The following is a 15,753-nucleotide window of genomic DNA, read 5'->3' as shown; positions in this document are numbered from 1 at the left end:
TTCTGTCCAGAAAGAGAATCACAGTGATCACACTGCTCCTCAGGAACTGATCAGTTACGAAAAATGAAGGACTGGCCTGCTCCTAGAGTGATAACCATCCAACACATATTCTGTGCTTCTCAAGCACTGGGGGCACTTTCTCCCCCACTCAAAGGTTTAAGGTTTGGTGGGACCAGCAACATTAGATGTCAAGTGAACTTTCCACAGTAGACTTCACGTTAGGTCTCTTTTGCAAAACATTAGCAGAGGAAGCAGAATATATAAATCTAAAAATACATAATATACTTGTGACCATCCTTCTGCAATATTAAACGTCCAAAATTGAGCAACTAAATACACATAAAACCATAAGCAAGGTCTTTTTCTGGATGTATGTGTCATCTCCAATTGTCAAGTCCTTACTTAAAACAAAGCAACCTCCCTCCCGCTAAACAAACAAAATCCAACATTCTGTTAGCATCATCTCCCGATATGCATGTTCCCAGCCAAGCTTCTGATATATCTGTGGAACAATAAAACAATTATTTCATAGATTTTTATTTAAGAAATGCAAAACCCCCCAAAACCCAAAAAACTAGTAATAATGAAAAGTTAACTGATTTTTCAAGTCTTCTCTTAATAAGCTAATGTGTTACTAGCTTCTCTTTTTAGAAAATTACTTTTAGACAGGCAGAATCAATGTATGACCCCTGAATGGTCCAAACACTACAACATATTCTGTCACTGATATCAAAAACATTTTCAGTTTTAAAACTCCATTTTAAAGTTTTGGGGATTTTTTTAATAAAGAAACATTTTCCAAATCATTTTAGGAATCATTTCCTGCACTTAGTGAAAGTGAAGCACTATTTAAATCCGTTCTGAACTCTAACCAATGCTTCAATGAGAAGTGGAAAACAGAAGATGAGTGGGAGCGTGCACACGTTGGAGCGTTCACGTATTGGTGAAAACGTACTACTGAGACCTAAATAGTAATTAAACAGCTCTTTGTACCCAAGGTTTGCAGCCCAAACCAGGACAAACACATATGGATAACAGCGTAAACAGACTGTGTACAAACCACTTGAAAAAGCTGAAATGACAACTAACGACACTGCTGATCACATAACAGCCCCACAAATATCAAACATTTAAGAGCAGAATTTTAGTTGTACTTTTCTGTAAATGCCTTCTAGCAAACGATTTAATATTCTCAAAGACTCTGATTAAATCTGTAACAATTCAGCAAGGCTATTTTACAGGTTCGCATCACTGATAAGTTTTAACGTCAGGAACTAGGTCCACCTTTACTACAACTTTTCTATACTTTTTTTTTTTTTTAAACAAAGACATAATATTCACTTTACATTAAATCATCTAAAATATTTATCTTGCCTTCAAAAAAGAAAGATCATTAGATGCTGTCTTGTAATGAACCAATGAAATGTCTGAAAATAACAATGCGCAAACGTCTGAAAACTAAACAAAAAAAAAATTCACAAAAATATTCTTCTGGGAAGAAGCAACTCACCATACTTGATGCTTTACTGGATTCTTCCTTTCTCAATTGACTCAGCCCTACTTAATTGAACCCAATAGGCAACCTTTCCATTTGCAAGCACAGCTCACAATGTACCCTTTGATTTGCTTCCAATTCTTTTTTTCACCTTGCACAGATTCCTCTTCCAGCTTTTAAAGCTAATTCTCTTTCTTTTTCTACTTCCTTTTTATGGGGACTGCTGTCCAGTTTTGCCTTCCCCAGTTTGCTCAATAATTAAAGTGCTTAATAATAAAAGTAAGGCAAAAAACAGTGCCAAATATCATGGAGTCATTTCCTCACAGAAGTAGGGATAGGCAAACGTGCATTTAAACCTATTAACCATAGGCTGTTCTTGTCAGAAGCACCTCTGAAAGCATCGTTCACCTACGGAGTCTCAAAACCTATAGTTGTAAAGGACTGACACGAATTTTAGCTTTACAAATCCATTGTGGTTATGATTAGCAGGGAAGGCCATAAGGAGGGCATAAAGGAGAGAATAAATAGAGAATGAGTGGAAGCTGAGAGCCTGATGAGACCAAAACATGGTCAAGACAGAGCAGTTTGCTGAGGTCCTGGTGAGACATCCCAAAGCAACCTGGAGCTTGAAGCATTTTGACCTAGATGTCTCTCAGGTACTGCAAGAGCTAGTTCACCCATCCTCGATCTCAAAATCTTACGAGATTCACTATGCACCATGAACACTACAAGTTTAATACAGGCTACATGGCACTTAATGAGATTTTCACTCAATTATTCAAATTATCTCACATCCTGCATTCAATTTCACATTAACAGATGTGTTTTCAGAGCAGCAAACCATTAAATCAGTGGTATTTCCCTTTGCTTATTGCAGTAATTTAATTGCATCAACATTAAACTATTTCTCTCAGAAGACTTGACCTTAAGAAGGCCTCACTGTGTTGGAGGTAGGCTGAGGGGGCTGAGGGGAGAATAAGGCGATATTCAGTCTTTCACGGATAGTTAACAAAACACAGCCCTGGAGGAAGGAATAAGATAACCAGGAATAAGATAATTTTGGAGTACCAAAATAAGCCCAAAGAGAACAAAAACAGTTGATAAACCAAAGAGAACTATGGGTAAACTGTTCTAATCAGCATAGTAAAAACCCACCCACGAACAGGAAAGCCTCCTACCAACCAAAGTCCCTTCTCCACAGAGCATCAGTAGCAGAAAAAGAGCATACTGTGACTTTAAACGAAGACCTAGCAGGAACCAACGGGAACAAGGATGACAATGCAGTTGTAAAACGTACTGATAACCGTTGCTCAAACTGTATAAAGTGTCGGCTGTGTAGGAACCAGGGCGTGCTAGCTTTGTGGAATTATCAGCCCGCACTCTTCTCTGCGCAGATATGAATTAAACAAATAACTCTGCTCTGGGTGTTTTTAGGCTCATTGCACACCGGCTAAAAAGAACCCTTCTTTTGAGACAACACAAACATTAGCCGCTCCAATCTTGACAGCATGCACCAAGAGAACAGAGCCAATGACAATTAATTTCTTCTTTTCCATTTTCTGCTCCGAAAAACAAGGACTGGCATTTTTTTGTTTAGAAGTTTTGATTTTCTTTTTAAGGTAAGCAGACACTTTAAGTTAAAATTGTTGAAGTCAAGAACCCAGCTTTTTACCAGAAACAAGTTTTCATAACATTTTCAAGATGAGCTCATTTTAACCTCCCTATGTTATTCAGCACTTTTGATAGGAGATGTCAAGAGAGATCTAAACTTTCCTATCTCTTAATTACCTTCAGGAATATCAATTCCCAGATGAAACCATGCTCGCCATTGAATGAACACAGAAAGGGGCCCTCCACTACTGATTACTACTACTGCCTATAGTACTCAGCCCCCTGAGAAAAGAGGGGACAGAATGGGAGGGATGGGAAAAGTAGAGGAAGCTGGGGACAATCTAGAAAAAAAAGGAGGAGGAATGGACGCTGAGGGCAGATACAACACTACTTTGGGACATTATCACCTAAAATAAGTGGCACTCCATGAACACCAGGAACCAATGTTTGCCAGTGCTGTTCTATGGATATACAGCAGCACACCATCCTCATAGACTGGCAAAACAGAAAAAGAATTTCTCTGTACTCAGCTCACACTGCAGGTCACATACAGAAACACAGACATGAAATAGCAGTGTGTGTGTATTACTTAAAATCTTTCATCTTAAGAAAACTATTTGCAAGTTGGCAGCTTTAGATTATTATTGTCAAAAGATGCTTTATCCTCAAATTGTTGGTTAAGTCTAGTAGAGAAATGTGTTAAAATACAACACCACATTCACTTGTTTATGAAAAATCAAAAAAAACTGAGTCACTGAAGCCTAAATTACATTTGCCAACCTCCAGCAAAATATATAAAGGAATATTTCTTTCAATGCAGGCCTCAAGAACATGGAATAGCAAACGTTTGTTGAAGTTCTGTATAAACTTACATGTTGAGCAGACTAAAAGTGCTCTCACCACAAGTTCACAAAGCAGCTTCCACTTCTGCTCCACTTTTGAGGTGACAGCTGGAATGAGGATCTCTGCAGGGACGTAGTACTGAATTGAATAGGTCACAAGGATCCCAAAGGAGTACAGGATTTTTACAGACTGATACAACCTGTTCAAAACATTTACAAAAATTCATGTAAGTTGCAAATTCTTAACCAAAAATTAGCTTGCTATTTTTTTTTCTTTTACAGGATTTTCTATCATATGACATTTGAGCACTCATTAAAGGCTAAGGGAGTAAACCCTCCCATTTTTTATTAAATCAGGATTTTTTTTTTAAACTTCATATTTAAGTTCAGGGTATTTAACAAGCTTAGCTTATCAAAACATAAGCTAATAACCAAAGTGACAGAAAGTAGCTACAACTCATTTGGGGAGATAAGTCAAGAATCAGTCAGTCACCAACATTATACTAATAAAAGCTCTATTACAAGTAGATATTTTCGTTCCTGTCTTCCCAATTTTTCTTTAATGGAGAAGGTACAATAAAGTGCAAAACAATACAGCAGAAGTATTTTCGTGTCTGTGAAACCAAAAATTCAAGTTTGAATACAAAAATTCATTTGTACTTTAACCATCAATCATTATTAGCATGCTAAATTCTTGGTGTTGACATTCAATCACAAAAAACAAGGATATTTACAGGAAAAGGATGGCCTGGGTTGTACATTAATTTAGATAAAGAAACTAAAGCTTTTTCACATAATCATGGTCATAACACAAGAAACTTACATTAGGAAATTTGATTTTTTTAAACATACAATAAATAAAAATTATTTATATTTATCAGATGAAAAAGCAGCATTAATTTCCTTAACACCAATTACATCTAATAAATACACTTACTACCAATGCAGAATTTCAGTATCTTCCAGGAAAAGGGTGACACCTCCTTAATTGTCACCTACACATGGAATCGCCAAGGTCAACCCTAATGTACTGTAGAACAAATTTCTCAACCAAACTTTCCTCCAGAACACCTTACAAGTCTAACAACAAAGCCACATACTCTAGTTAACTTCTAAAAGACCTGAGTTAAGATGAAAGCTCCTCAGTTTGAGAAGTGGTATTTCTGCAATTGTTATATTAAGTATCTTAGAAACATCCAAAATTAAGTGGCCTTAAGCAATGGGAAATAATAGGAAAGAATCTACCCCAGACAAGTCTCTGTTGTCTAGATACTTCTGTGTAAGACTCTCCATTGGATTCTAAAATATCAGAAACAAATTTTGGAAGTACCTCATATCTTTAAGTTAAGGTTGAATTTCTTTAGCACATTTCTGTTATAAACACTGACCTACTGGTGACAAAGTTCATCTGACACGTCTGAAACGCGTCCCAGTTATTTATTATATTACACAGCAAATGGAGCTGCAGTTGCAGCATCAGATAGTCAGATGATCCAAAACTGATCATTACCCTCAAAAATAACAATGATGCATTAATAACTGCAACAGATTCACAACTTGTATTAGAAGAAATTAGGATGAAATATGTATTGAAACAGAGTATCTGCAAGAAGTTACATCACAATACTTTAGAGGAAAAAAAAAATAATAATAATTCCTCTGTAGTCCTCAATGATTGTTAGACTGCATATTCTTCAGGATATATACACTTAGTAATCATTATCATAACGTCATTCATTTCAGTCAAGATGCTATCTTTACGTACACAGAGAAATTTTTTTTTCCCTCTTCTGGCCCAAAACATTAACCTTCAGCTTCTTTCGGTGTATTTCACTTAAGAGAGGGAATGGGTGGTAAAGCTCGGAACCTAACGCAGCCTTGTTTATTTAAATAAGTATAAATATTAAATATATCAGTTTCCTGTACACAGGACTAGCAAACAGGGAGAAAATGGTTGTTAGAGAAATGAGTGACCAGGGCTCTAATTACTAGTGCCACTCTGCACTATGACAATACACAATCGTACCCCAGTAGCTCCGTTGTAACCTGAGTACAGGGAGTCTCTTCAGTTTGCCACATTACAACTGAACAGAGGAGATGCCAGGCATGTTTCTGCCTCAAACATGCAGTCTACGATGAACACGACGACTGAAGAATGAGAGAGAGAACTTTCAAGATTTAGCATGTAACAATTGTCTTGTTTAACCGGTAAGAGCGTTAGAGGAAACGTGCTCTTTTTGGCAGAGGCCACAAACATGCAGCAGTCAGGCAAAGAACTGGAATTAAAAAGGCTAATATGCTTTATAGCACCAGGAATCTGGCAAGTCTTCCCACATAAATTGTAGAAGTTGCTTTATGTGTGCTGACCAAATACCTTTTTAAGAACCCAATCTAAAAATAAATCTTACTCCAACGTTTATGAACAGTGTAAATAGGAAAAAAAGCCATGTAAGTTCACAAGAACGATGCTTTAAATATGAAATTATCATCTAATGTTTTTATACAATGTGTTTCCTCAAACAAGCACCCAGCAGGCTTTGGAAATCCATGCCTCCACATATATACACATAAAAGATCACATATGTGATTAGAGCTAGGATTATAGAAACAAATGAGTATCATTTGATTCACCCATGAAATATCTTGCTTTTTAAAACTGAAAGCTGAAATTATGGATTCTCCAACCTGTAAAACTTGTTAGAAAACGTGTTAGAAAAGTATGTTCTTATTCTGCTTACCCTCTTCCCCCCCCCCCCCCCCCCCCCCCCCCCCCCCCCGCAGGAATAAACCCTTACTGAGTTTTCATTTCTTGGACTTCATTTGTCTTAATTTAACACATGCAGCACAACGTGCCCCTCAGCTTGAAGGAGGCTTCTGGACACCGACATTCAAGTAATATATGGCAAACACAACCTGTGATATGTCCTATATACATTCATATATATAGTTTAGTATAAGCAAAAAATTAACGTTCAGTTAATTTAACCCAGGAATCCAGCTTACTCAGTTAACAAAATTCACTGAAACTATAATTCTTGTTGCTAGTCTCTGTCAACTAAGCAATGAGCATACAAGCATTGTAGGAATATTATATAAAAGGCTGGATTGCATTTCATAATCAATTCAAGATCAAATTATATAGCTAAAGGACACATTTAATAAAAATTAGATTTTAAAAACAATTTTAGAACACTGAAGCAGAGGTTTTAACAAATCTAGAAGCTACGGTGGTTTGGGTGTTCTGATCCTGCACTCAAATTCAATACTGAGATGGAAAAAAAGCTGTGCCAGTGATGATAATCCTGTATCATATTCACACAAACTGTGTGTCATTACTGGAGTATTTGTCTTAAGATTGCAATGCTAAAAAAATACAGCCTGAATTTGACTGAACAATGAGTGCTAAATCATTTATAATATGTTTACATTATCCTAAAGGCTATTTTATCTGCTGGAATTTTACACAGCTGCTGCGTATCCTTCCTTTCCTTCTCCACCCTCCAACGTTTGAACCAGGCACATCCTCTGGCATTCAGTTGTCTGTCCAGTGAGGTCTACTACACCGCTATTAGTAATCATTTGTACTGCAACATCACTTAGAAGCATCATCTGCATTTTGCTGGGTACTGGCTGAATAAACAAGTGACAAAGAATTCTCTCTGCCACTGACAGCTTTGAATTTAGTTGCACTCTTAATCTGTGCTGCATAAACTACAAGCTTATGGCCAACTGATGCAAGTTATGAGCCTCTTAGTATGATTTTAACTCTAGAGATAAGAACACAACTTAAAATATGATCAAAGCTTTCAGGTAAAGTTTTGGTCCGTTTGCCATGGAGCGTTGTATGTGCACAGATGAGAGAGGAAACATTTCTCTAATAACTCGACCTTTGATAACAGAAGATGACATCAAGCAGAGCAAAGCACTGAATGCCTTTTTTTGCTTCCGTCCTCAGCAAAAGGTTCAACTAAAATCAGAAAACGAAGGTAACTAATAACAGTAAGAAAAGAATAAACACTGGCAAGAATAGGGAAAGAACAAATTAGACCCTAGTCTCTGCGTCCCTCAATGCTTGGCTGATGTTAGTCAAAATGTGCTCGCTTTGAGTGTCACAGGCTACATCCGTACTAGCAAACAAAATCAGACCAGCACTGATTTTGGCCTCTGATCCTGAGGCCAACTGGCATGCCACGGCAAAATTTGTACTCATACAGCTCAACTCTTTCCCACCAAAACAGGATGCCTCAAATAAAGAAGGGATATCAATGCATAGGTTTATCTGAAATATCTTTACGTGTATAATTAATTTATACTGACAGGCAGAAAGAACCATTTACCTCCCTGTGAAATAACTGGTTTGAATACATATATACATCAGGACAGACAAGTCCAAGTTCATTCGATGTCCTTCAGAAAAGCAGCTTCTACTTTGCTACATCTGAAGGACACCAGCAGTTCTAAGAGTCAGGAAAACGTAGTCAATAATCGTTCAGGGGAAGCATTAAAACTATCATCCTAATTACAGATCACAGGAAATTCTTAGAAGGGAGGAGGATAAACATGAACAAAACCCTGGTAAAAGCTTGGATTTATAAGGATACACAAAATCTCCAAATCAAGATTCTTGTCAGTAAAAGCAATACTTAGGATGAAGGTTATCATGAAGACTGGAAATCAGCCCAAGGCTGTAACTGTCTTGATGAAATTGATGAAACAAAAATAAACTTCCTGAAGCAGATCTAAAGTTTAAAAAATAACCATGGTTTCTTTTAATTAAAGAAAATGTTTTCTTTTTTTTTTTTTTTTTAAATCAAAATCTCCAGTTGTGCCTTGCAACCTAGACTTGTCTATGATTCTACCATAACCTGTTTCCAAACCTGTTTCCTCGTAACTTGCCTGGAACATTGCAAGCATTTTTCTTTTATTTTAATAAAATACAATCGACAAAGACTAGCAAACAACAACTTATTCAGATACAATGAGCCTTAAATAAGGTAATTTCATACCCTTTAGATGTTCAAAACTGCCTGAGCCATACTGGGAAACTGTTAATGTGAATGCAGAACAGAATTAGGCTCCTTGAGGAAAAACTTAAAGGTTTATTTGTGAGTAGACAGAATACCTGAATAAATTGTATGTCTCCAAATCAGTTGGGCCCAAAATATGACAACCGGCTAAAAACTTCTGCCTGACATTCTCATACGCAAGACTAGAAACGACAGAATAAAGGAAACTCATGAGGGCAAAACCGCTTGGAAAACTAAACTCAATGTAGCTGCAATGAGTTAGTACCAAAAGTGGGAAACTGCAACAGATGTGATTCCACCTGAATCTGTACTGCAGTTGTTATTATTCGCACCTTTTATTAATGAAATTCATGATAAAGAATATGTACATCTGTAGATAAAACCATACACAGTTGCCCACAAGAATATGAAAAGACACGCTTCAAATTAAGAACAATCTTCAAAAATTGGAGAAATGGCTGGGAAAAATAGCATATAATTCCATAATGAGGTGTGCAGGACTTTATATTGAATTTCAGGGAAAAAAAAAACTGCACAAAAGCAATGTCAAACAACTCAATGGACAGTTCTTCAGAAAACGTTCTGGAATTCTAGCAGATAGCAATCAACAGTACTGTGCCATTTGCAGACTTCTAAACATCTCATAATACTGTATAATGAAAAAATATCTAAGACGCACATGAAGTAATCAGCACTGCGAAAGCCTTGGTTTGGTAATATTGCACACACACACACACACACACACAAAATAGAAAGAGAGAAAGAGAGGAGTCACATTTCTATCAGCTCTCCATTACTGTGCAGAATCCATAAGCTGTCATGGATATTAGTCGGTTTACAGAAAGAATACTTGACCAGCTCCTCCCAATTAGCCTTTAATCCTCAGACCTTAGATTCCCACAAAACTTTACAAAATTAATTCAAAAAACAAAAAGATTCATAAATACACTTCAAAGCTTTAAAAACACAGTACTTCAAAGCAAGTGTCTCTATTATACTAAGTAATTTTCTAACTCGGCAAACAATTCAAATTTTTCAAATTAGGAATCAATTTTTATATTATTGAATTGATTTTATTGGTAATTTGCTATTATATTCCAATCAGATAAAACGGTTCCATAGGCGAACTACTTTTAAAACTATCTTATCATCATTTGTATATGCAAAAGAGGCTAAAAATAATTTTTGTCTCTCTTCATTCTGCACTTTAGATTTCATTGTACCTCTTCTTAGGGGGAAAAATGGAAACTAGGTACTTTACATACCCTTGAGAACATGAAAAATAATTGTTAAGAAAGTTTATGCAGCCAAACATAGCTGCATATTAAGAAAAAGAAAGTTTAGCTAATGTAGTAAAATGGATTCCTTTGATTCCATAAAGTAGTAGATGTTAAAAATCAGCAAAAAGTCTGAAAACTACTCTCTTTTCATAAAGTCAATTTTCAGCATATTCCAGTTAATATATTAAGCTGACCCACAGTTTGTCCTCCAAAATACATTCTAAATTAGAACTGGAACAAATCTCTTCTCCCAAGGCTCTGATCTAGTAAAGCCTTTTTAGAATACGAGCAGTCCTCTATTTAAATTATAGCAAAGGACTTAACTGGACTAAGGCCTGTGTATGCCTCCTGGTCACATCCACCTAAGAGAACATCAAATAAAACTCAGAAAGCAGCAGAATTTTAGTTGTCTCCATCAGGAAGGAACTGACCCCCTGGGATTTAACATAAGCCAAGTCTCACTGTATAGCTGCACTCCAGGCACCTTCCCACTTTCACCACTTTCTTACAAAAACGTATCTGCTCCCTGCATTTCTCTAGTTCAGCCAAGCTTCTTACGGGCTTTTTACGTGAGGACGCAATAACCAACGGCCTGCTATCTGGTCTTTAGGCCTTGAAACCTCAGAGATTATTAAATGAAGAGATGTGGTCTCAACCTGACCTGAGATTTTACTGTAACAGGGAAACAAATATCCACGTTTTAGAAGACAGGAGCCATTCTTCACTCCCACTCTCTTCAGGTGATTTATGATAACGTGTGCTATCTGGTTAAAAATAATGGCAAACACATGGGTTTTTTTAAGCTGAATTAAGAACCAAACCAACTCAGTAAGCTCTGAGGTTTACCTTCATACTTAGCATCTGAACTACAACAAGACAGAATAAAACAAAAACCCACACACCAAGCAAAGCCTGCATCATCTACAACCATAAAATCATTGCTCCAAACTAGAATCTTCTCCAGTCAAATCAAAATGCTGGTATATGAATCAGTGGAAATTTGTTTTATTAGCACAGTTAATTGTACACATCTGCTCATCAGCACTGTATCAAGTAGACCCACTGTAAAACCCAGCACTAACCCAGGGGTGTACCGCAGAGCTGCGCCTTCTGCTTCTGCTGCTCTGAGCTAGGATCCAGGGAAAACAGAGAACAGGTCACTGCTACCTCCACCTATGTGTCCTGAGCGGCTCTGAGATTACTAACCTCATAATGTCAATTCCCCTCCTGTTAGAGCACCGGTTTCCACCTCTTGCATTACTTCTTTTTTTGCATTAGTTCTGAAAAGCCAGCAGGAGAAACACCATCTTATCAGCATATCTGAGCTGTAGCCAAGAGCTATTCGAAAACTGATACTTGAATAGACCACTCAGAGAGCAGCTAATCGAGTTTATTTCTGTTGCTTGCATAAGCTCAACAAAAAGCACCAGGGAAAGAGACTGAGCACCCTTACCTTATTCTGCACTTCTCCTCCTCCTCCTCCTTTAAGCACACTTATTTTAAGGCACAAATAAACTTGGACTTTAACAAAGGAACCTAGACATACCATTTAAAACAAACTTTTCACTAGCTCCATTAACAAGTAAAACCATGTAATATTACATCTAAAAGTATTTTCCCTTTCTTCAGATGCATCATATAAAAAGAAATGCGTGCAATTAAGGATTGGGGGATTTCTGATTTTTTTCATGGATGTGCACATCCATGAAAGGCAACAATTAAATATGTATTAAAACCAAAATGCTCCCCAAAAATGGAACCACAGGGGAAGAGCAGCAGAGCAGAGCGCAGCAGAGCACAGCAGAGCAGAGTGCAGCACAGCACAAGACTTGTGCAAAAAGCCATTCAGGCCCAATCTCAGTTCATACAAAAGCAGTACAAAAACCAAGCAAACAAACAAACAAACAAAAAAAAGTAAGTTGAAATATTAACAGTGAAAAAAAAGTCACCCTTCTAGCTGTATTTTATTATCACTTTATGTATTTATATAGGAACCACTCAAGCATTTAAACAAAACTTTTGAAGAATATTAAAACGTACAGTTCACACTGACTTCAAAATTCTTCTGAACGAAGGAAAAAAGAAATATTAAAACGTGTGAAAAGGGAACTGCTGAAAAGAGACATGAAAAGAACGTTCTTTAAATATGCTCTACCCTTTTTCGAGAAGTCAGGCAGCAAGAAGACAGGATTCATTTCGGCAAAGCAGTTTTTGTTTCACATAACTTAACATTTTGCTACTTCAAAATGCTACTGTAACACGCACTGAAAAACAAGCAGATGCAAGCATCCAACATTTAAGACATTATTAGACCAGAATCGAAATATTAAAATATTTTTCAGCATTTACTCTTGTGCACTGTTAACATAACTTAAATTAAGACCCATTAGACGCAAAGGTACTAAAAAAAAGAATTTAAATCAACCATTAAATTTAAATAGGTAAGTTTTTCATGGATGGATACAGAGCTAACAATGCTAGCCAGTTCAAATAGCCTTTAGCCCCTTCTTCAGCACTCCACGCATGAAGCTTTCACAGCATTCAACAAAATAAGTTAAACAAAAATTATAATATCTGTGAGAAAGTGGTAACTCTAAGCCTCACTTTCCTGAGAGGAAGCCATTATTATACATTATCCACGAGCTGGCCCTGGAACTACAAGCCTATTCATCCCTGATGTCTTCTATTCCAGCTGTTTACCTGGTAAACACTGTCACTCCGCTACAAAAGGCCACTGTCTCCCCAGGGTATCCAGGTTAAACCTAGCCAGTTTCAGAACCGCAACACATCTGGCTGCAAGCTGCAGATTGCCTCCTCCGATACGTTGGGAGCTGGCTCCTGTTTGAGACAGAGTACTGTACCATCGAGATCACTACTTCCACATGCAATTCCTGTTTCTATGCAAGGTATTGCTGGCCAGGATCATGACATAATTGTAGAAGGCATAGAGAAAATATATAAAATATTTTAAACAAAAGTCTGAGCACCTATCAGTTACAACCATGACAGCAGCGATGCACGGAACAGCCTTTCCCCACCCGCAACTTCTCCCTTCTGGGGCAAGGGTTTTCAATCATTTACCCACTTACCATATATCCTGTGGCAGGTTTAAAGTTATGCTGCCTTTGATTTCATCCCCAAAGCGCAGATACCCTAGAGTGGCTAGGGAGATATACAAGGCCATAACTATTCCCATGCCAATATTCAGTGCCTGTGGGAAACGCGTGCTGTCTTTCATTCTGTTTTCCAGTGGGAGTACCTGGAAACGGAGGGAGAATAGTTACATTTTATGTCCTCACAGTAAGGCTCCACCCCCAACCCTGCCTTTTTAAAGTCAATTTCTGTAATTTAGGTGCTATTATTAATTAATCAGCTTACTCTGCAATAACATTTTACAGCCAAGAAGATCACCATGTTTTATACACCCAATAGAAACATTCAGCCATTCACTGAAAGAAGTGTCATTCAACTTACCTTTAAGTAGACATATAGCCTATAGGATATGTTTGATTAACAACCTGTCACTGCAATTAAACTAGCCTTCCATATCTAGTTTCCACTTATGTCAAATCTAACAAAGGCAAAACAATCTCCATGCGACAGGGCTGCCCTACAAAAGCTAGTGTCCTCCATACAAAACTGCTTTTTAAATGACTAAATATCTACTGTTTTCAGTTAAGTTACAAACAAATTGGGTTTCATTGACTAATTATGAGAAAAATCATTATATTTGAATAGCTGCCATACTCCTCCTTTTAGGGGAATCATTCCTTCCCTCATATTTCCCCCCTGGTATTCACTTCCTGACCTATCATCGAGCATCACTACTGTCCAGCTATCTTATTTCTCATATACTGGAATTCTGAAGAAGTAATTTTATTTAGGAACAAATAGATCTCTAAAAAGGTGCATAGTTAGTGGCATTTCCAAAGTTTCTGTGCATCCTTAATTAAAATATAGTATATAACTTAACTGAGGAACCTCCTTATAATTCAAAGCTTCCAGAGCTGGAGTTTTTCCTCCAACAATCAAACCGAGCTTGCACTATAACATAATGATGTAATAGTGATGGACAACGGAAAATTTAAATCAGGACATATTTCAAAATTTAAATCAATCTATAAATGATGGTGTTCAGTAGCAGGAAAAATACAAAATATGTGCCTAGAGGTATTACTTTACTGCCACAGTGGCAAAAAACGTTCATCCATCCAAATGGAATAACTTTCTGTAGCAATACAGCTGTCTCTGTATTTCACATTGAGAATTGCCAGGTAGAATGGTCAGCATTTTGGATTCTTTTGTCCTCAGCTGGAATTAGATTGCTTTAACATATCTCCTTGCAAAGACCTTGGAAGAATGTTAATTACAGGCAAGTTTCCCCTCATCTCAGTTTTCTCCTACTTGATCTCCTATAAAACACACTGAAAGAAGGCATTAACAGAAAATATCTGGGACTGGCCCACTAAAAAACACTCATTCAAGGCATAACTGTTAATTCTCTAGTGATTATAAATGGAGCATATTTCCTGTGTACGTTCTACCATGTTCTACAGATTCAGGGAATTCTAATAAGCATAAATTGTTGCAAAAATATCTTATTGCGAGCCAGCTATTTCAGCTCTGCAGAGCTTTAATGGCAATTCATTGCCCAGCTTACACATACCAGGAGTCTCTTAATAAGTTCTCAGGCACAGAGATTTGATTTCCAGTGTCTCCAACATAAAATCCTTTTGTACGTTCCCAGAAGGAGGGTTGTGAACGTAAAGACACATTCCAGTAATGAAAAATCTGGCATTTTTCAACCACGATTCCTGGCAGGACAGGGATCCTGGAGACTGCCTGCCTCTCTGAAGGGCAGCAAAAGCAATCTGTAGGAGACTAAGGGGAAAAAGAGCCATTTCCTACGGTTTCACAGTCAACAGAGGGAGCTCAACTCAGAGACCTTTTACTGACCCCCCTGGACTGTTCCTTATGATGCCTTTTTCAGAGGAAAGATCCATGCTGATCTTTGGCAGCTAGTCTACCATTCACAAAAAAGCAGAAAAGAAGGAAACTCCTTACTTGTTGGCTATACCTTTAACTGAAATAGCAAAATGTTATACATCTATAACAAACACAGGCTATGGCAATTCTGAAAAACATTAAAAAGAAAAGAGGTGTTTATATAACTGCACAGGACAAGGCAATAGATGTTAGTAACTAATTACTATTATCTAGTTACTAGTTACTATTATTACTATTTTGCAGACATGTAATGCTTTACAGCAGATTGCAGTATGGCTTCCACTTCCTGTCCAGAGAAAAGTGTGGGACGAAGGAGCAAAAGCCTAACAGCAGCTGGACATCAAGAGTCACTGCAAGAGTTGGCCTGCCAAGCAGGAAACACTGAGGCACAGAGCAGATGGACATCCAGCCTCCTACCAAATCAATCCACAGGGAGCATCAGCAACCAGGACCAAGGCAGTTAACACATACAGCCACTGCTTTCAAAGAGA

General features: G+C 37.4%; 1 protein-coding gene across 1 annotated transcript in view; it reads right to left on the bottom strand.

The window, feature by feature from the left end:
- Positions 1-15,753, bottom strand: part of SLC36A4 (solute carrier family 36 member 4) — a 131,961-nt gene that overhangs the window by 69,861 nt on the left and 46,347 nt on the right. Inside the window, exons 9-10 of the mRNA XM_068930521.1 lie at positions 13,345-13,514; positions 3,979-4,148 (exon numbers count right to left, since the gene is read on the bottom strand). Of these exons, the coding sequence (XP_068786622.1) occupies positions 3,979-4,148; positions 13,345-13,514 (340 nt within the window). The remainder of the gene's footprint in view (positions 1-3,978; positions 4,149-13,344; positions 13,515-15,753) is intronic.

The sequence above is a fragment of the Struthio camelus genome, chromosome 1 (genome assembly GCF_040807025.1).
Source record: "Struthio camelus isolate bStrCam1 chromosome 1, bStrCam1.hap1, whole genome shotgun sequence".
NCBI classification, from domain to species: Eukaryota; Metazoa; Chordata; class Aves; order Struthioniformes; family Struthionidae; genus Struthio; species Struthio camelus.
This window is presented reverse-complemented; position numbering and strand designations above follow the sequence as displayed.